The sequence below is a fragment of the Penicillium macrosclerotiorum genome, assembly GCF_028827735.1.
Source record: "Penicillium macrosclerotiorum strain IBT 26536 chromosome Unknown utg000001l_segment0_segment0, whole genome shotgun sequence".
Classification (NCBI taxonomy): Eukaryota; Fungi; Ascomycota; class Eurotiomycetes; order Eurotiales; family Aspergillaceae; genus Penicillium; species Penicillium macrosclerotiorum.
The window spans coordinates 179,187-197,658 of record NW_026643081.1 but is presented as its reverse complement, the minus strand read 5'-3'; the positions used below and the strand labels follow the sequence as shown (position 1 = coordinate 197,658).

The 18,472-nt window shown below is 49.3% G+C and overlaps 7 protein-coding genes across 7 annotated transcripts; 5 read left to right on the top strand and 2 right to left on the bottom strand.

Moving 5' to 3' along the window:
• Nucleotides 1-389: 389 nt before the first annotated feature.
• On the bottom strand, nucleotides 390-2,117 carry N7462_000062 (DnaJ domain protein; the record flags this gene model as incomplete). The annotated part of the gene is made up of 6 exons (XM_057071788.1): nucleotides 390-557; nucleotides 625-1,323; nucleotides 1,368-1,681; nucleotides 1,755-1,848; nucleotides 1,916-1,959; nucleotides 2,012-2,117. The coding sequence occupies 6 exons, from the start codon at nucleotides 2,115-2,117 to the stop codon at nucleotides 390-392; spliced, it is 1,425 nt and encodes a 474-aa protein (XP_056938318.1).
• A 364-nt stretch (nucleotides 2,118-2,481) lies between these two features.
• Nucleotides 2,482-4,083, top strand: erg9 (bifunctional farnesyl-diphosphate farnesyltransferase/squalene synthase; the record flags this gene model as incomplete). Its single annotated transcript, XM_057071787.1, has 4 exons — nucleotides 2,482-2,549; nucleotides 2,613-3,672; nucleotides 3,734-3,916; nucleotides 3,970-4,083. 4 exons carry the CDS (start codon nucleotides 2,482-2,484, stop codon nucleotides 4,081-4,083), a joined length of 1,425 nt encoding a protein of 474 aa, XP_056938317.1.
• A 4,714-nt stretch (nucleotides 4,084-8,797) lies between these two features.
• Nucleotides 8,798-9,666, top strand: N7462_000060 (hemerythrin domain-containing protein; the record flags this gene model as incomplete). The annotated part of the gene is made up of 3 exons (XM_057071786.1): nucleotides 8,798-8,920; nucleotides 8,978-9,309; nucleotides 9,594-9,666. The coding sequence occupies 3 exons, from the start codon at nucleotides 8,798-8,800 to the stop codon at nucleotides 9,664-9,666; spliced, it is 528 nt and encodes a 175-aa protein (XP_056938316.1).
• A 1,386-nt stretch (nucleotides 9,667-11,052) lies between these two features.
• N7462_000059 (A4/G1 family peptidase) lies at nucleotides 11,053-11,886 on the top strand (the record flags this gene model as incomplete). Its single annotated transcript, XM_057071785.1, has 1 exon — nucleotides 11,053-11,886. One exon carries the CDS (start codon nucleotides 11,053-11,055, stop codon nucleotides 11,884-11,886), a length of 834 nt encoding a protein of 277 aa, XP_056938315.1.
• A 235-nt stretch (nucleotides 11,887-12,121) lies between these two features.
• On the bottom strand, nucleotides 12,122-13,535 carry N7462_000058 (FAD-binding oxidoreductase; the record flags this gene model as incomplete). The annotated part of the gene is made up of 2 exons (XM_057071784.1): nucleotides 12,122-12,871; nucleotides 12,927-13,535. The coding sequence occupies 2 exons, from the start codon at nucleotides 13,533-13,535 to the stop codon at nucleotides 12,122-12,124; spliced, it is 1,359 nt and encodes a 452-aa protein (XP_056938314.1).
• Nucleotides 13,536-14,343: 808 nt separating this feature from the next.
• Nucleotides 14,344-14,898, top strand: N7462_000057 (GNAT family N-acetyltransferase; the record flags this gene model as incomplete). Its single annotated transcript, XM_057071783.1, has 1 exon — nucleotides 14,344-14,898. The coding sequence occupies one exon, from the start codon at nucleotides 14,344-14,346 to the stop codon at nucleotides 14,896-14,898; it is 555 nt and encodes a 184-aa protein (XP_056938313.1).
• Nucleotides 14,899-15,588: 690 nt separating this feature from the next.
• On the top strand, nucleotides 15,589-17,141 carry N7462_000056 (uncharacterized protein; the record flags this gene model as incomplete). Its single annotated transcript, XM_057071782.1, has 7 exons — nucleotides 15,589-15,690; nucleotides 15,745-15,885; nucleotides 15,943-16,017; nucleotides 16,069-16,254; nucleotides 16,312-16,573; nucleotides 16,630-16,821; nucleotides 16,900-17,141. 7 exons carry the CDS (start codon nucleotides 15,589-15,591, stop codon nucleotides 17,139-17,141), a joined length of 1,200 nt encoding a protein of 399 aa, XP_056938312.1.
• Between the last annotated feature and the right edge of the window lie 1,331 nt (nucleotides 17,142-18,472).

The following is an 18,472-nucleotide window of genomic DNA, read 5'->3' as shown; positions in this document are numbered from 1 at the left end:
CCTCTTTGTTGATAATCGTTACTTGAATACTGCATCTATGTTCTTTCTCCAGTCGGATATTACCAATGCACGGAATATGATCTTTTGATCCAAAACAGGGCCATTTTTTGCGATTGATCGATGGGCGTGGGCGCCCCAGGTATATCAGGAGGCAATCTATGAATCGAACGATGGTTCATGCTATCCTATCCCCGATATTCCACAGGTGGACTGAGGCCAAGGTTTCGCACAAAAAAGGCGCGAACGAAAGGGCCCGGAACGGGAAGCGGAATCAAACAAGCATATACTGTATGTTCAGACGGGAAAAAAAACAACGACACCGGCTAGGGAAGAAGATTAAGGCAAGGCATAGCGACCATGGGAAGACAACGAAGAAAGAAACAAAAAGTCTAGGCAGTTGGCTTTTCCTCAGCGTGCTCATGCTCGGATGCCTCGTGGCCATGCTTGGACTTCTTCTCCTTCTTCTTCTTCTCGTCCTTGCCCTTCTTCTGCATCGCCTCGGCCATCAACTGCTCGAAGGCCATGTAGTCGCCCTCCTCCTCGGGATCACGTTCAGCCTGGTAGGAAAATGAGCGTTAGTGGGCAAATTCAATATCGGAATCACGGATCGAAGTCTCTTCATACCTTGGCGTATATGTTACCAGCCAACACCAGAGCGTGGGCACGCTCCACCCGTTTCTCCAGACGGATGCGCTTGTCACCTAGGATCTGGTCGCAAACCTCGCGCAAAACACTCTGGATCTCAAACTTGCTGCCGCGCCAGGCTGCCGCCAGGATCTTGCCGGTGACCTTCTTTTCATATTCGGCCTTCTTCTCGTCGGTCCAGTCCTCACCACCACGCTCCTCCAGCTTGGCCATTTCCTCCATGGTCATTTGGGCATCGATGGCCGTGGAGATGGTCGTCCAAGTCTCCTTGGCGAGGGTGCCCTTGTCCTTGAGTCGGGAGAAGAAGCCAGAAATGCCGAGGAACTTCTGGGACTTGAGGAAGGAAGTTCCCTTCTGAACGTAGGTAGCACCAACGGCGTGCAGGATCTCCAGACCGAATGACTCCATCTTCAGGTTCTCAACCTCCAGGCGGATCTTCTCCTGGAAGGCACGAGTAACATCGGGACCCTTGTCAGTCTCGGTCCATACGCTGAGACGGTCGACAAGCTTGTTAGCCAAAGTGTTGACACGCTCCTCGCGGGCCTTCCTTCGCTCCTCTTCGAACGCGGCAAGGCGCTCTTGTTGCTCCTTGGACAGACCCTTCTTCTTCTCCTTCTTGCGCAACTCCTTCTCTTCTTGCGACAGACCAGCTGCCTCCATCCGCGCCTCTTCCTCAGACTTGTCCATCAGGGCTTGCTGGCCCAGATAACGCCGGGGAGTACTGGACCCAGAACTGTGGCCAGGCGCCTCGGTGTAAGCAGGGGCGGCGCTGCCTCCGAAGAGCCAGACGCCTCGGCGGCCGCTTCCGCCGCCTTGGCTTCAGCAGCAGGAGAACTGCCGCTGGCTTCAGCAGCCTTGACTTCCTCATCGTGAATGTTGAGCTTTTGCTCTGCGGACTCGGCCAGTTCTTCCTCTTCCATCTGTTGCATCGTGATGTCCATTGTCGCGGTCAGGTCTTTCATGAGGGAAATCTCTCCGATGAGGTCAACGAAGGCCTCACCACCGAAGATCATGCTGAAAAATTCCGAGGGGTCCTCTGTTGAAGGTCTTAAGGTCAGTCAAACTGTTCGAAGGAGCGGGCCAGCCACATATGCAGGATCAAGACGAACCAAAACCACCTCCGGGGACAGCATCCTCCTTTCCAAATTTGTCGTATCGTTTGCGGAGCTCTTCATTGCTCAGAACCTGGTATGCTTCACCGATCTGAAAGTAGACGTGAGAATTAGTGCTGGGCCATGGAGGGATTGAAGTTGATGCCTGTCGCGCATACCGCCTGGAACCGCTCGTGCGCGGTCTCGTCGCCGGGGTTCTTGTCTGTTCTCTCAAGTTAGCAGATATCAAAATATACTGGACCCATGTCTCCTACCAGGGTGAGTGACGATCGCAAGTTTGCGGTAAGCCTTCTTGATCTCCAGCTCAGTCGCGGTAGGCGGCACGCCTAGAGCGTCATAGTATGTGGTATCAGCGACCATGATGGACGCAGCAGGGCAGAACACGCTGCGTAGAAGTTAGATCAAAGTCAACCAGCCGCTAAAACCTGGATTTTACTAAAGAAAATACCAGGGTTGGGGGATTCTCCTGGGGCAGGTATATTTTTTTGTGAGCAACAAGCTGATCGCCGCTCCCCGCCATCGAACACTCCGGAGCGCACGGGCTGGTAGGGTCACGTGGCAGCAATCTCTTCCCGTGAGCTTGACCCGCACCCCTTTTCCCTCCTCCTCTTCTTCTCCTCTCCATTCTCTTCTTCCCCTCTTCTCTGTCATTGGCCTTTGTATTTGCTCTTTTTCTTTCTTGTTTTCCCCCAGGACCACTTTGTGTGTCCTTTCTTATCCCATAATGGGCTTCCTTGGCAATGCCATCTATTTCGCTTTCCACCCGAACCAATTGAGGTCGGTGATTCAATGGTAGGTGTTCTGCTGGAGCTCAAAATAGTCACTGGTCATGCGCTAATTATTCCTCTCGCATAGGAAAGTTTGGCACAATCCCCCTCATGAGCGGAATGTGAAGGATGAGACTGAGACTCAGAAAATTTGTTTCAAATTTTTGGACCAGACTAGCCGCAGCTTCAGTGCTGTCATCAAAGAGCTACACCCGGAGCTTCTCCTCCCTGTCTGCGTCTTCTATCTTGTCCTTCGTGGTCTGGATACCGTCGAGGATGACACTTCTATTCCTTTGAAGACTAAGGAGCCCATTCTGCGGGACTTCAAGAATTATCTGACCCAGGATGGTTGGAACTTCACTGGAAACCGCCCGGAGGAAAAGGATCGGGAACTGCTGGTTCAGTTCCAGAACGTCATCGCCGAGTTCAAGAACATGAAGCCTGCCTACCAGGCCATCATTAAGGATATCACTGATAAGATGGGCAACGGCATGGCTGACTACTGTGTCAAGGCCGAGAGCGATGACGCTAGCGTGAAGACGATTGAAGAATATGATCTCTACTGCCATTACGTGGCCGGTTTGGTTGGCGAGGGTCTGACTCGCTTGTTTGTGGAGGCTGAGTTTGGTAACCCTGCCCTGCTGAAGCGTCCTCGGCTCCACAAGTCGATGGGCCTCTTCCTCCAAAAGACCAACATTATCCGAGACATCCGAGAAGACTTTGATGATAACCGCCGGTTCTGGCCGAAAGAAATCTGGTCCAAGCATGTGGAAAACTTTGAGGACCTCTTCAAGCCGGAGCACCGTGAGGCCGCTCTCAACTGTAACTCTGAGATGGTCCTAAATGCCCTGGAACATGCCGAGGAGTGTCTCTTCTACCTGGCTGGTCTTCGAGAGCAGAGTGTGTTCAACTTCTGCGCCATCCCTCAGTCTATGGCCATTGCTACTCTGGAGCTGTGCTTCCGCAATTATGCCATCTTTGAGCGCAATATTAAGATCACGAAGGGTGATGCTTGTGAGCTCATGGTTCAGTCAACCCAGAATCTTCGTGTCTTGTGCGATACCTTCCGTCGCTTGACACGTGCTATCCACAAGAAGAACACCCCCAAAGACCCCAACTTCCTGAAGATCAGCATCGTCTGCGGCAAGGTAAGAAGAAACTCTGTGCTGAGATGCGTATTTTTTGAATGATGCTAACAGTTTTGAACAGATCGAGAAGTTCATTGAGACCATCTTCCCATCCCAGAATGCTGAGGAGGCCCAGCGCCGTATCACTGGCGCGCTCACCAGAGAAGACATCGAGCGCCGAAAGGATGAAGCAGAGAACAAGGCTGACATCTATTTCATGATGGCTCTGATGGGTGTGATCGTTGTTCTTATTGCTGGGACGATGGTAAGTTTTGTGAGGATTATTCTATTAATTTCGGCATCCTGACCCCTTTTTAGATGCTTGCAGCCTGGTTAATGGGTGCTCGCTTCGACCTGGCCTGGCAAGAGATCCGGACTGGCAACTTCAGACCTCCCGTTCCCTCCCAATCTATCACCCACGGAGAGCTTTGATTCGATTCTTGACATTACTACCACGGCGTTACGACCTTTATTGCCTAATCTTCGATTCCGATTCCCCCCACACCGGTGGCCCCTGTTTTATTATATCCCCGATTCCATCCTCCTGCGCTACCGGTGCCTCGATGTGTATTGATATTTAATCAACTGTTTATTATTCCTCTTCCGTTTTCAGCTAAGCCCACTAACCCTCATTGGTTCCCTCTGTGGTATCAATTCCCTTTCTAGCACGGATGTCAAATTGCGATCTAGCCCTTCCATGGCTGTGGTTGTGCCGAAGAAGTGCTTATATCGACCGGGATTCGTTCTCTTTAACCAGTGAAGTACTAGATTTGTGTCCAACGGCTTTTGCCGAGATGGCATACGTCCATTGAAGATCTGGAACATCATCTTGACGTAGAACTAACTATAGTTGAATATGACCTCGCTTCCTTTTATTCTGTGTATTCCATCCGTAACAATACTGTTAGCACGGATGTCAAATTGCGATCCAGCCCTTTCATGGTTGTGGTTGTGCCGAAGAAGTGCTTATATCGACCGGGATTCGTTCTCTTTAACCAGTGAAGTACTAGATTTGTGTCCAACGGCTTTTGCCGAGATGGCATACGTCCATTGAAGATCTGGCACATTCTCGTGATGTAGAACTAACTACACCTGAATATAATGTTTTCTAACCAAAATTTCTTCCTTGCTTTCGAAATTTCTTAGCACGGATGTCAAATTGCGATCCAACCTTTCCATGGTTGTGGTTGTGCCGAAGAAGTGCTTATATTGACCGAGATTCGATCTTATTAACCAGTGAAGTACTAGATTTATGTCCTGCTGCCTTTGGTGGAGATGGCATACGTCCATTGATGATCTGGCACATTCAACTTCGTACGACTAGCTAGAGCCTGGGACTGAATATAAAGTTCTCTTATTATTGTTATAATCATCTAATAGTAATATATCTAAGTAGCATGCTAAGCATGGATCTAGTTTAGTTTGAGAGCCATCATACTGTGTGTAAGATGTATGAGTAGGTGTGTCACCGACCATTTCTCTGGAAACCAACAGGTGAGACTGGCATTTTATAGTCAATAATCGGGTTTCAATACGCATGCCACTTGTCCCCTCCCTCTACTTCAACAAGAGTCGATGCTCCGTGCTTCCAGTCCCATTCCTACAATTAAAAATCTTCCAGGCATCATGTTTGTGGGGTTCAGACCAATAGTTCCACCAGATTTCTTGGAATCGAGCAGCAGTGTCGAAGCCCTTGCTCTCTATGAAGGTGAAAACGTTTTGAGCCCACAAGAATCGTTCCCTGTTCCGAGTATGAGAGTATAGCCGGGAGACTTGTATTGCACAAATAATTCCATACAAGGCACCCCATGATTTCATTTCCTCTTGTGCGCAGTATGGAAGGCAACGGGCAGCCTTGCTGACGTAGATGGAAGAAAGGCGATATGTCTCGTGTTTAGTGGGATGGCCCTTATTTCGCACAGAACCAGGCGTGCTAGTCGTGGCAAGACTTTGACATTTGTGAAGAAGAGGATAGAGCAAAGATAATGATAGCCAGATCATGATGTGGAAAATGGCATCATTCAGAGAGGAAAAATGATAGGCGGGGCCAAATAAATCGTCCGTGGGAGGTATTCCTGTTTTAAGCACCCCGCGGGCGTACGTAAATGGCTCCCCATATCTGTTGTGCTCGAATTGAGAATAAAAGTCCAGATGGCTCTGTTCAAGTGCTAGGCAATCATAAAGTAGAGTTTGACAGCCCTCCTGATCAGAGGCACTAATTTTTTCGATGGCAGAAGCAATGCGTGATACTTCGGAGAACAGCCTGATCACTTCAAACAATGCACCCCCCTCATTGGGTTCTCTAAGCCACTCTTGTGTCTCGTCTGATAGATACGTAATGTCGATGAGCACCTGTGACAATAAGTACATGATCATCTTTTTGTAAAGGAGAATATTCTACCTTCCTAAGTTTCTGATGTGGGCCAAAGATCGCGCCCAGCAACGGAGTTGTAAACGTTTTTGGACGATAGTATTTCATGATTGCAGCAAGTCCATCTATATGAGCAATCCATTCATTCACATGATGTGGACAATAATGAATCTAGATCAATGTGAGCTGCAAATTCCATAGCCTCGGAGACCGGCAAAGGCTGCTTACTTGTATTTGTTGAAAAATGACAGATGTATAAACAATATCATCAGTATATCGACCGCGACTGATCGCCCTTGACATGTACTGTAGGGCATGGTTGTACAGTTGCAGCCCGTGCTGCATGATCTGTTCGTCATGATGTATCTTGCCTAGGAAGACGGATGATAATGCGGAACAGGCCTTCTCGAGCATGAAGCTCTTTTGGGCTAGAGTCCAAATGCTCGAAATGATATATTGTAGTTTATCCATAGTCTGGCAGTTTTGAGGAAAGAAATCAGCAAGATAGGATGAAAAGAGCTGGTTTCGTATTATTGGATTAGTGGTGGGAGTCCATGATATGGCCGACGGCGGTGGCTCATTGGAACTATCGCGCTCGATTAAAGAGTTGTCCTCTGTTCCATCGATTGAGCTAAGGTCCAAAGTGAATGCAGGAAAAGTTAAATGTTCTTGTGTGGGCTCAGGCCAGGAAATGATTGGCATTGCCTTCGAACTTGCAGCAAAGGAGGTGGACTGAGACGGTTCTTGGGTCACAGCAACTCGGGCCTGGGCTTTCTTCATCACAGCTTTCGTCTGATCAAAGAATCGAAAGGCATTCGGATCTTGATACCCGGGGCATGTACTTCTTATTCTTAAACATTGTGAACAAGACGGGTGCTGGCGGTCGCACTAGATAGATACTTTATCAATATGATTTTCGTTCGATGGGAGAGAGTATTTTCATACCTTGAGCCGCCGCGCGCGACACGAGGCACACGCTGAACTAGGTTTGCCTCTGTAAACCATGAGGGTTGAATACCAAGACTCCTGACACGAATCTCAAAAGAAAAGCAGATCATTGAGCGCAGTCCATTACTAGGATCTGTCCTGCTTTTGAATGGGGAGAGCTCAACAGCTTCCCGAGGGGGGGGGGGGCTGTAGCGGCTGTACCTAAGGTTGGTGAACTCTGATTGGCGCAAGCAGCTCGCACTTCGATTGCATCTATTGGATGGCGCGTGGAAGGTGGAAAGTGCCGAATGTCCAGCTGAAATTTGGCCCCCACACCTCCTCAACACTAATCGGAGTCTCTCATAGAAGCTGGAAATATTTTCACGCTGTGCATTTCATGCAGATACAGCCAGAATTCAATACGGTCCGTCTTCTGTCTTTATCCTAGTACGCGTCTCGGCCAGCTGCCTTCTGTGAGGGAAGTTACAACTCGAATCCTACAAATGATCTAGTTGACCCAACGGAACGTTTGATCGACATAGCCGCTGTGAGTAGCACCTTCGGTTACATCTCGCCGGGAATCATTTGCAGACTCTCCATTTCCGCCCCCAAGCCCCAATGTATGGGTTCTGTCTGCGTTCCATTTAGTCTTTCAGACCCACTTACATATGAATTACCCATTTTGGAAGGATCTGCGAAACCGCCGGCCCCTTTCTCAGGCTCCGTAGGGCTTCGGAGTCAAGTGCTGAGTAGGGCGTATGGAGTAAACACTGGGGATGACGATCCCCACGAAAGGACAGAAATTGTGTTCTCACTGTCTTAGTTGCTGAAGATTACTCCGAACCCACCCCATAGCTGGAGCATTGAATCATACCGTCGATCACGGTCAGATCTGTTTTTCTTTTGATCGGCTGGGCGGAGCGTGTTCTACTCACCTCCTCTACTCTCGATTTAAAGGCGGTTGAGATATTCACAATTCCCAAGATCCGGATAGACTGTGACTGCAAGATGTTCATTTCAGGGATGCGTCTAGCAGCAGAGCAAACAGCTAAGTATAGGAGCGTATGTATTACGTCGGCGGCTCAATGAATATATCCCAATATTAGGATAGGTTGCGATACTATCTTGCTTCTAATTCTAGAGACTTAGCGTGTGTTTTGAATTACGATGAAGCGTATTAGTAGGCGACTAGAATACACGTCCCGATACTATCGTAGGGGAGTTGTATACGGATAGAAACACGAATCGACTTCGAACGCGATGGGAGTCTCAGCTTTGCAACGACCAATTGAAGGCTGGCAGGCCTTGGCGATCTCGATTCCCATCGTGTCAAACGATTAAGAGATGGATGTAGATATCCGGTGGTCCAGCCGGGACGTATAGGGCGATTATGACGTTGAGCCGATGAGCACCGAGGCTTTGGCTAGTCATAGAGACCTGAATAACTTTCTAAGAAGAACACCCCTGGGTGTGTTAATGTATCTTCTAGTGTCAAAATCATTGGATGGTAGCCTGTTCTCCCTTTAATCTTTCCGGAGGTTGCGGGATAGTCCAGGCCTTGCTAATGCTTTGAAATCGCTCCACTTTGAGAGCAAACGGACGCTAGTCATCCCACCGAATCAGAAATCTCTGTTTTCTCAGCATCCCCGGCTGCTTCTTTCTTATCCAAAAGTTCCTGTCGCGTCGCTACAGTTGAACTGCTGATAGCGTATCGGAGATTGACTCGGCAGGTGGCATCTTCCTAATTGCCGTCCCATGCGTGGGCTGAGAAGACTCGTTACCCCGCCACTGGTTCGGCCGTCCCCCTGTGCTCGTCTGTATTCAACGTTTTCACCCCGCCCAATTCCCATGGCGAGTAACAGCCAGAGCCCCCGGACACCAAGCCCGGAAAAGGCCGGGGAGGCACTGCCTCCGCTATCTCCCAGCGAATTTCGAACATATAATCGCTTGTCGGAGCAGATGGACGCCTTTGTAAGTCCTCAATGGGACATAAGCCCCGCCAGGAATTGAGTATTGATGATTTTCTAGCACAATCATTTTCGCCTGACATGGAACGAGCTCTTGGGGGCTTGTTCCAGCGAAGGGAAACGCTCTAAAGGAATGTCTGCTCGCCAGATGATCATGATGGGTCTCCAGTTCTGCTCCCAGCTCGATTTCCATCACTCTATAGAGGAGCAACACATCTTCCCTGTTCTGGCAAAGAAAATGCCTGAGTTCCGCAAGGAGCTCGAACTTTTGAAGCAACATAAAAAGATTCATGCGGGCCTCGAGAAACTCGAGTCGTATCTTGAGAGCTGCCGATCTGGCGAGGAAGACCTGCGCCGTGAAGAAGTCAAGCGGCTGATGGAAGCATTTGGGGGGTGTTATGGCAGCATCTTGACGAAGAAGTTAAGACTCTCGGGGCGGAAAATATGCGAGGATACTGGTCCCCAGAAGAGATGCGTCGTCTCCCAATGTGAAATTTTCCTGCTTTTCCTTGATACGATACATATCTATACCCACCATCTTTCCCGTGTCGGATCTTTTTTTTTTCTGTGCTACCTGAGAAGAATACATGATTGTTAGAATACTTAGAATCACTGCATAAAATGGCGCAAGGCTTAGCAAATCGAAATGCTTGTTGAATCCGGATAACGCTTCCCAGAGCGGCATATTTCGATGGCAACACCACCAGTGACACGGCAGACAGCGTTTTGGAACAAGAATCCGCGGAGTGACATTTGAAGTTCAATGTACTAGCTATCGAAATACCGGATATGTCGGCGTGACTCTCCATATGCCTTGAAGTCCTTGACGTGTTGAATGGAAATGACCTACCTCTTAACATAAAGTTCTAGTTCTAGGCGCTCGTTAGTTATCAGGTTTTAATGCCCAGGTCTTAGGTTTATTAAATGTTAACTTGGCTAAACGACCCAAAAAAGGTCCTCCTGAGATCTTGTCCTGACGCATGCAGTTATCGATCTTCATGCGAGATTGACTTGCCGCGCCACGACGACCTCTCCGAACCCGTTGTGAAAATCGCATCCAGCTTTAGCTAGCTCGACAGGGGAGCTGGCGAAAAAGGACACTTCAGAATCTAAGAGGCGATCGACGAAGTATTTCTGTTTTCGGAATGCCTGGTGAACATGTGGGTGGCCAACCCTAGCAGGCAAGCAGGTGCGCGGAATGTGAAAATACCGGAACCTGCTGCACTGGCATGCGCCCCATACGCCCCTGGAGTTCTTGTTCCTCGCCAATAGCTTTTCAAGCTGTTTCAAAAAAGAAAAAAAAAAAGAAAAAAAAAACTCGCTCAAATGTTTCTATATACGTTTCGTTATGATATCATCGTTAAATGCGGTCCCGAGCACAACATGGGAACTAGGGTGCTTGTGTCGATTTATGGGACAATGGGGTTGTGGGAAACCTTCCCTTTACTTATGGAAAGAATTAAAGAAATAAATAATAAGAAGTTACGAGGCTAATGAGATCAGACTCACTGGAATCAGTCTGTTCGGATCTCGTTATCCTGGTGATTTCCTCATTCATTAGCGGATCTTGCTACCTTGAGAAAATCGGGATTAGACGCCGATCATCTTCCCATCCGTCGCGATGTCGCTGTCAAATTGCCAGATGTTCTTCACCCGGGGAATGTTCCATATCATGGAGACACGCAAGCTGATCTCGACCCCGTCTTCCTTCTTCGGGGCTGATTTGGTCTGATGATGATCACGGAGCCTCGTTCTAGACCCACCGATGGGTCTCGAGGACGAAATGTGCGCACCCGTACAGCATGATCAGCACCGTCGCAAGACCAAAACAGCGGCTTGTGGTCCCAAATAAGCCTTTGTGCTTCACGTAAAGCCTCACAAAACCTGACCCCCCCCCCAAACTCTCTCAGTGGGTCCAAGGCCCTGTCCTCTCCCCTAGTGACAGTCACAACCCCACGAGCTATACTTCCACATGCGGACATGCTGCATGCAACGTTGGTAGTATGATAGTATAAAATCCCCTTAGCTTGCCCTATGCTCTGAAAGGGCCACCTTCTATACGTCACATACTCGTTCCTTATTGCCTGCTCCTCTTGACTCACCGTCACTACCAGGTTTTGGCCAGCAATTTCCAACATGAAGCTTTCAACAGCTGTACTTACTACCACCATCGCGGCAACTGGTGCTCTGGCAGCACCTCGCTCTGGCCTAACGGAGCGCTTAGAGGCCCGTGGTGTCTTGCAACGCCAGTCTTTACCGGCCCACAAATTCGAGAATCTCGACGAGGAAAACGGTGTCCTACTCAAAGAGGGATCTAGCTCATCCAATGTTCAGTACAGTAAGAACTGGGCTGGCGTCGTGCGCGAGCAGCCCCCTGCTAGTGCAATTTATACCGCCGTTTCCGCGACATTCACCGTGCCCAATCCCGTTGCGACTGATAACTCGGGTAACACGCAAGCCGCCTCTGCATGGGTTGGCATCGATGGCGATACTTACACCCAGGCTATTCTCCAGACTGGTATTGACTTCTACGTCCAAGGTGGGCAAAGGAGTTATGATGCGTGGTACGAGTGGTACCCTAACGCGGCTGAGAACTTCGACATCGACCTGGCAGCAGGAGACGTAATTGTCGCTCGAGTTGAATCCTTCTCGCCTAGCAAGGGTGTTGCTATCATTGAGAATCAGTCGTCTGGGCAGAGCGTCACCAAGAGTCTGTCAGCGCCTTCCACTTCTGCTACCCTTGGTGGTCAAAATGCGGAATGGATTGTCGAGGATTTCAACTCTGGCGATTCAATGGTGCCTCTGGCTGACTTTGGCCAAGTCACTTTCTATGGTGCCCAAGCCCAGGGTTCTGATGGTGGTGAATATGGTGTCAGTGATGCTGCTATCTTGGACATTCAGCAAAACGGCCAGCTCCTTGCGGATACCTCCATTGAGAGTGATACTCAGTTCACGGTGACTTACCAGTAGACTGAGAAATGCTGTATATAATATAGGGATCTTGCTTGACGGGGCTGGCACGTTTGAATTTTCTTTAGAAGGTAAATTCGGGTCTATCTTACTTTGGTGTTTAAGAAGCAGGGAATGGGCTTATGTGATTGCGATAAAACGACTTCCTAATGCTTTGATTTCGCTCAATCAATTTTGTTTGAATTTCAACGGTGAAAGTTAGTCATTTCGATGCCCGCATATCCAGCAGACCTTATCAAAACTGGACTAGCGAATGTTTAAAGACATTCTGTGGATCATATCGCCCCTTGATCATTTTTAAAGTCTCATATCGACTTCCATAGATTGCGTTTTTGTCGACTCTCTCAGAAGGTGTCAGGGATATGTAAGTTGAAGCCAGAATATTTGCCGAGTCCGTGCTCATCAGAGCATGATAGAACCTTTGCCCCCATTCAATTGCAGCGCCTGCTGTGTTTTGAGACGAACTCATGGGAATAATTTCAATAAGGAAATGTGGAATCCGAGTGTCAAAGGTAGTGTTAGTATTGGCAGTTCCAGAACTTGGAGTATCAGCACGGAGTTCATGAGCTCCAAATAAGACTTCACGGTTGGGCTGTAGCGGTGCATGAGTACCGATAACATCAAGTACTTCCGGAGTCAACTCATGGATATCTGCGGTGTACATCGACCCATAGGTGGTTTGGGGGACAAGGCCAGCTGTGACTTCGTTGAATGCCGCCACTGTTGTCGGCGCGACGGTATTCATTGCGACAGGGGCCCATGATGAAACCTTCGAGAGCCATTTTTGTCCTTCGTCCATATCAGATGAAGCCCAGATCATCAATATCACGAGAGCCTGCCCAGTCGGTCCATTTGAGATACACTGATATAAATTCAGATATTGTGGGATACTCTCGGTATCTTTCAGTTGGAGATAATTGGTATTGTACCGGCGGATAGTCTCCGGTAGGTCATCCGATTGATAAAAAATGGCCCCTGCCAAAATCTTCGGCAATCAATGTGAGTTTTCGAAATATATGATTCCTGCGGAAAGCACTTACCTGATTTGAAGGATATATCTTGATAGTTACTTCCACAATCACGCCGACAAATCCTCCTGCTCCTCGGATGCCTAACATCATCGTCTCATCTGCCTCACGAAGAATCCCCTCCGCATCCACGACTTTGGCACTTAAGATTTGATCTACTCCAAGCCCATATGTGGCACTGAGTAAACCATACCCTCCGTAGGTTGCCCACCCAACATAGCCAACTGTTGGGGTGACCGCGTGAGGCGTGGTCATGTGATATTGTTGTAGTTCTCTGAGCATGTCCATGGTGATAACGCCACCCCCGAGACGAGCAGTCTGTGTTTTAGTATCGACTTCAATCCAGGAGAGCGCACGGAGGTCAATTGTCACGCCGTCTTGAATCTGAGATCGACCAAACATGTCGTGGCCGCCCACTCGTACGGTGAAGGGCAAGCCATTGCGTGTCACGACAGAGACAAGGGCGGCAACATCCTCGGCGGAGGGAGGCTGAATGATTATCGCTGGCGATGTTTTTTCATCAATAATGAATGCGGAGCGTAGTTCAGCGAAGTCGGGCGACTCCCGTGTCGCATGGCGGATATGGGGATTGTCAGCTAAGAATTTCGTGAGTTGATCCATCGTTGCGATATGGGCCCTTAATAGAAAGTTGGCACGCAGACCATGGACAAAGACGCCTTCTTATGCATAATCTATCTACTGGAATGTCCCCTTCTGACGGTAGAGCCATCGTCATCGAATGGCTTGCCTTGGCCGCTTTTGGTGCATTCCGGGGGGCGTTACTTTGGGGTCCTCCTAACTTTAGCCCGAAGAACCTCACACTGAGCATAGCATAAGGAGAAACGAGTGGCAGCACCAGTATCTCGAAATAGACCCTTTGACTGGAAAATGGCATTTGCTTTTTCTTCTCATCGAATCCCTCGAGCAGTAACGCTCACTCAACTCCGGGCACGCTCGCTTAGGAAGAACTATTTGTCGCACCCCCACCGCGCAGATGAAGGTGCATACCGTCTGACCGCAGAATTGGCTGTAAAAATCTTGGCAATCTGACATTTGGCTTTGAACATTGTCTGCCCTGCGGTTCGCCCATGGTTGTTTCGGGCTTTCGGGTGAAATAGTTGGGCGGTTGATGTCCTTCTCCGGTCGCAAATCAAACTTTTGAACTGAAGAGGGAGATAGTAAACACCCCGATGCTATGCGAGCTATGCGAGCCACACTAGGCGATTTGGAGCTCGACTAACCAAGTGTGTCTTTGATCGTTGATTGCAGATCGGCATCGGGACTTTGTCCAGGGGCATGTGGGGTATGCACAGCTCGGTTTCTGAATTCTGAGTCATTATCAAAGTTCGTCGGCTTGTTTGGATGGTTTCCAGCGTAAATTCTTACCTTCAGTCCCGTTTGATATCCTGCCACCACCGCCACCTCATTCATGGCAGTCTATATTGAGCCGGCAAGGTTCCCAGCTGATACTGCCGCCATCCATTCTCTGTTCTCCGGGTACGCGGCATCGCTCGGAATCGATCTCACGTTCCAGTCCTTTCAACAAGAGCTCGACTCGCTACCAGGAACATATGCCGAATCTCAAGGTGGCACTCTTCTAATTGCACGAGCGCAAAGGGCTGGTCATCCGCACAGAAAGGCAAACTCTGGCTCAACCCCAGATCATGCGTCCCTGGCCGCGGTAGAAGATTCCTCGGCTGTGGGCTGCGTAGCCCTCCGACGCAGCTCAGACAATTGGTGCGAAATGAAAAGACTTTACGTAGTCCCGGAAACCCGCGGCTTGCATCTTGGTGAGAAGCTCGTCCAAAGTATTCTTGCGCAGGCAAAGGCTCTAGGATACCGTGGTGTCCGGCTGGATACACTTCCAGACATGGCCGCGGCACAACGGCTCTATCGCCGACATGGGTTTGTGCAGATCGAGCCCTACTACGATACTCCCATCAAAGGGACTATATTTATGGGGTGCGAATTCACTCAATCATGACCGGCATTGAATGCTCTGCACATGCGACATGTAATACCTGCCGACCTACGAACACGAACACGAACACCGACCCGAAAAACCTTTCATTGTACAACCCATCAGTCAAATAACATATGCCTCAAGATTTGACACCATACCTAGCCTGAACTCTACAATCGAATTCATAGTGCTCAACCTGAAGAATTACGGACAGTTCTCCATGATTCCATCGAGATGGGGTTGACTCCACGACAGGAGAAGAACATGAGTCGTGAGCGATCATTACTTGACAGGAGATTCTGAGTAAATACAGATTAAAATCCATCCTTTGCATATTGGAACTCATTGTTTATTGGCCCATTTTGTTGTCTTACGAGATCTGGTTTTGTTGCCGAACTTCCGACGGAGAGTTGCGAATCCTCAGCATCCGTCATCTCTTCAAGTATCGCCGTGGAGAATACTACAAAGGTTATGGAGCCTTTTTTCGGCCTATTTCAGTTTTCAAACTTCCTGAGTCCGAGCTAATGGCAAATGAAAAGTCTCTGACTTCCTATGATCGTATCCACCCACCTCGGACATATCTCTCGGAGATGTCGTTTTGGTATATCCGAGACAGAGAGGGAAGATCCTCTATGTAATTAGTTAGTGCAAGATACTGAACAGACATATAAGTAGATGTGAACCACCAAAGCTATCACAGGCTAGACAGCGATGATTGAGAATAATCGGCCTCTGGATGTTCTTGTAATCGGAGCAGGAATTGCGGGCCTTTCAGCGGCAATTGCTCTCGGAAAACAAGGGCATCATGTAGTGGTATGTCTTCAAAGATGGCGATTTGGATGCCCATGCGTCGGACACTACTAATAGTATCACTGTGCCCAGATTCTAGAAAGATCATCTTTTCTGAGGGAAACTGGAGCTGCAATTCACCTTCCTCCAAATTGTACAGCTCTGCTGAAATGGATGGGAGTGGATCCGGAAGAATTTGGGGGCACAATTATGAATGAGGTGAGTAGTGCGGCATATCCAATTTAAGAAGCCGTTGCAACTGACAGCATCATTCAGATCCATCGATATAGTCATGCCGGTGAGCTCAAGTATAAGAAGGATTTCGCTGGGGTTCGAGAGACGTGGCAGGCAGTAGGTGACATGGAGTTTGTGTGGCGAAATAGTACTCTAACTAGATGATAGGAATGGTATCTTGTTCACAGAGTGGACCTGCACAATAATCTCAAGCTGCATGCGCTCAAGACCGCCACTCTGCATACAGGATGCAAGATTACCGATGTGGATATCAATACCTCTCGCCCATCAGTCACTCTAGAAGATGGTCGCATTTTTGATGCCGACCTTTTGCTTGGTGCGGATGGACTCCATGTAAAATCCAGGACCCCATTACAGCAACTGTTTTATCATATGCTAATCTTCAGATAGTCCCAAATACGAAGGTCAGTTGCTCCAGGGGCGCCTGGCCCCTATGCCGTGGGGAAGTCATGCTATCGGTGGCTCCTCCCTACTGATAAATTGAGGAAGCACGAAACATCACGCGGTTTCGTTGAAGACCCTGGTATCTTTATGGAGTGGGCTACGGAAGGTGCTCGCTTAGTCGCTTATCCTTGTTCCGATAACAAGGTCTTTAACCTGTGCGCATTTCTGCCTTCGAAAGAGGCCGAGTCGAGCGCCTCGCAAGTTGATGGTAGGCTCAGCAATAACTATCTATTGGGGATGTTCGAGCTGAAAGAGACTTACTAGGTTGGCAAACGGTCGGGGATCAAAACGCGGTTGTCCAAGGCTTTGCCGATTTCCATCCCGGAGTTCAACAGATCGTCCAAGATGCCGATCAGAACCTCAGAGTGTGGGATTTGTATGACATGGAGATGCTCCCGACCTGGACTGTAGGCCAAACTGCTCTAATTGGCGATGCTGCACATCCGTTTCAGCCATGTAAGGAAATTTCTACTTGTTAGAGACGGTTGCTTGTCTACAAGCTCCGCTGTCCTTTATATATTAACCATTTCATAGACATGGGACAAGGGGGTGCCATGGCAATCGAAGATGCTGTTGGCATCGCTACTTTACTGCCCTATGGTAGCAAAGCCAGCGATATTCCTTCGCGCCTCGAGTTGTACCAGTCGTCTCGTCGGCCACGAGTGGAAATGATCCTCAATTTTACTCGATTGAACGGTCGCGATGACAGCGATGCTGCTGGGGCCCGAATCACGCGTAAGTTTCTCTGCTTCAAGAAGCGTGAGCAAAATAGCTGATCAAAAACAAGCCGGCGATATGGTCAAATTCATGGGTATCTGCATTTCATACAATGAAATTGAACAGTGTAAGCGACTCTTAGCAGACCAGCTAGAGGTCTCGGAAAGGCCACCTGAGTGTTAAACCCTAGGGACCCCATCGACTTGGTCGCAAAAGATGACCTGGCATTCTAGGGGTTCATTTCGTATCAAGAGAGAGGAAATCTTTATATTGGTCCCCAACTATGCTTTTTTTTCGATGCGAAAACGAGCGGAGCCGGCATGTCGGGTCGTTTTATTTGCTGGCGTGCAGGGTCCCTTTAGACATTTAGACACAATTAAAATAGAATACATATGCGACCTAAAATTGTTCTTGCCAGGGTCAGAGACTTTTGATCCGGGCTTGCACCAATATGCATTGCACGGGGCCGTTGACGTGGTTGAAGCTCACTCGTTACCAATAACATAGACCTTCTCAGACCCGACGGAATCATCTCCATCGTGGACTTTGCATCTTGGAATCCCGCGACCTCTCCATAGATCGTGTAATTTACCCACTCGGGAGCCCCCGCCACGCTGGGAGTTGACTCCGGCTCCGTTGGTTTTCATCTGCATCAGTACAAGCGCATGATTCAGGTTTGAGCCAGAACCCCCTCCTGGATTCCTGCCGTCCGGCGATGGATCGGAGCATCTTAGCGGCTCGCTCCAACGGCTCTGGCCTCGTCTTCCGCGCCCACTGCAGTCCATTCCAGAATGCCCCACCACCGCCCACTGTCTTGGTACGGCATTGGTTACCAACTCTTTGGGGCAGGAGGGGGGTTGGTCCAACGCTGATCTGGCATGGGTCTGGTCAAAGCGGGCTCACAAATCGGCGCGACCGGGGGCCAAAAAGGAGGGGTCGGCGAACCTGAACAAGAGCACGGAGTACAGTATACGGATTTGCTGCGGATCTATCAGGTCTCCAATTTCACCGTTAGGGCCAGTGCAAGAGACCTCGTCATGCATGACTGGACTGACTTGACCGGATTCTCTCTGCCACCGACTGCTCGCATCCCAGGGGTTATCCCGGTCAACGCCCCCGTCCTTCTGCATCAGCGGAGACCGAGTTCTTCGCGCGATGCATCCTGGCCATCCTGGCCATCCTGGTTGTTCCCGTCCCCACCTGCCCCGGTATTCTGGGTCCGTGGCAGAGTCGCTGTGTTGGGAATTGGATTGCCCCCGTGGCTCTCCACGGAACCTGACCGCCGATTTTCCCTGCAAAGGGATCCCCTTTGCCAGCTCAGGCGACTGTGAATGATGCACTCGCAAGTAATAGTACCTTGACCAGACCTTGACCAGATTTCGGGGATTGG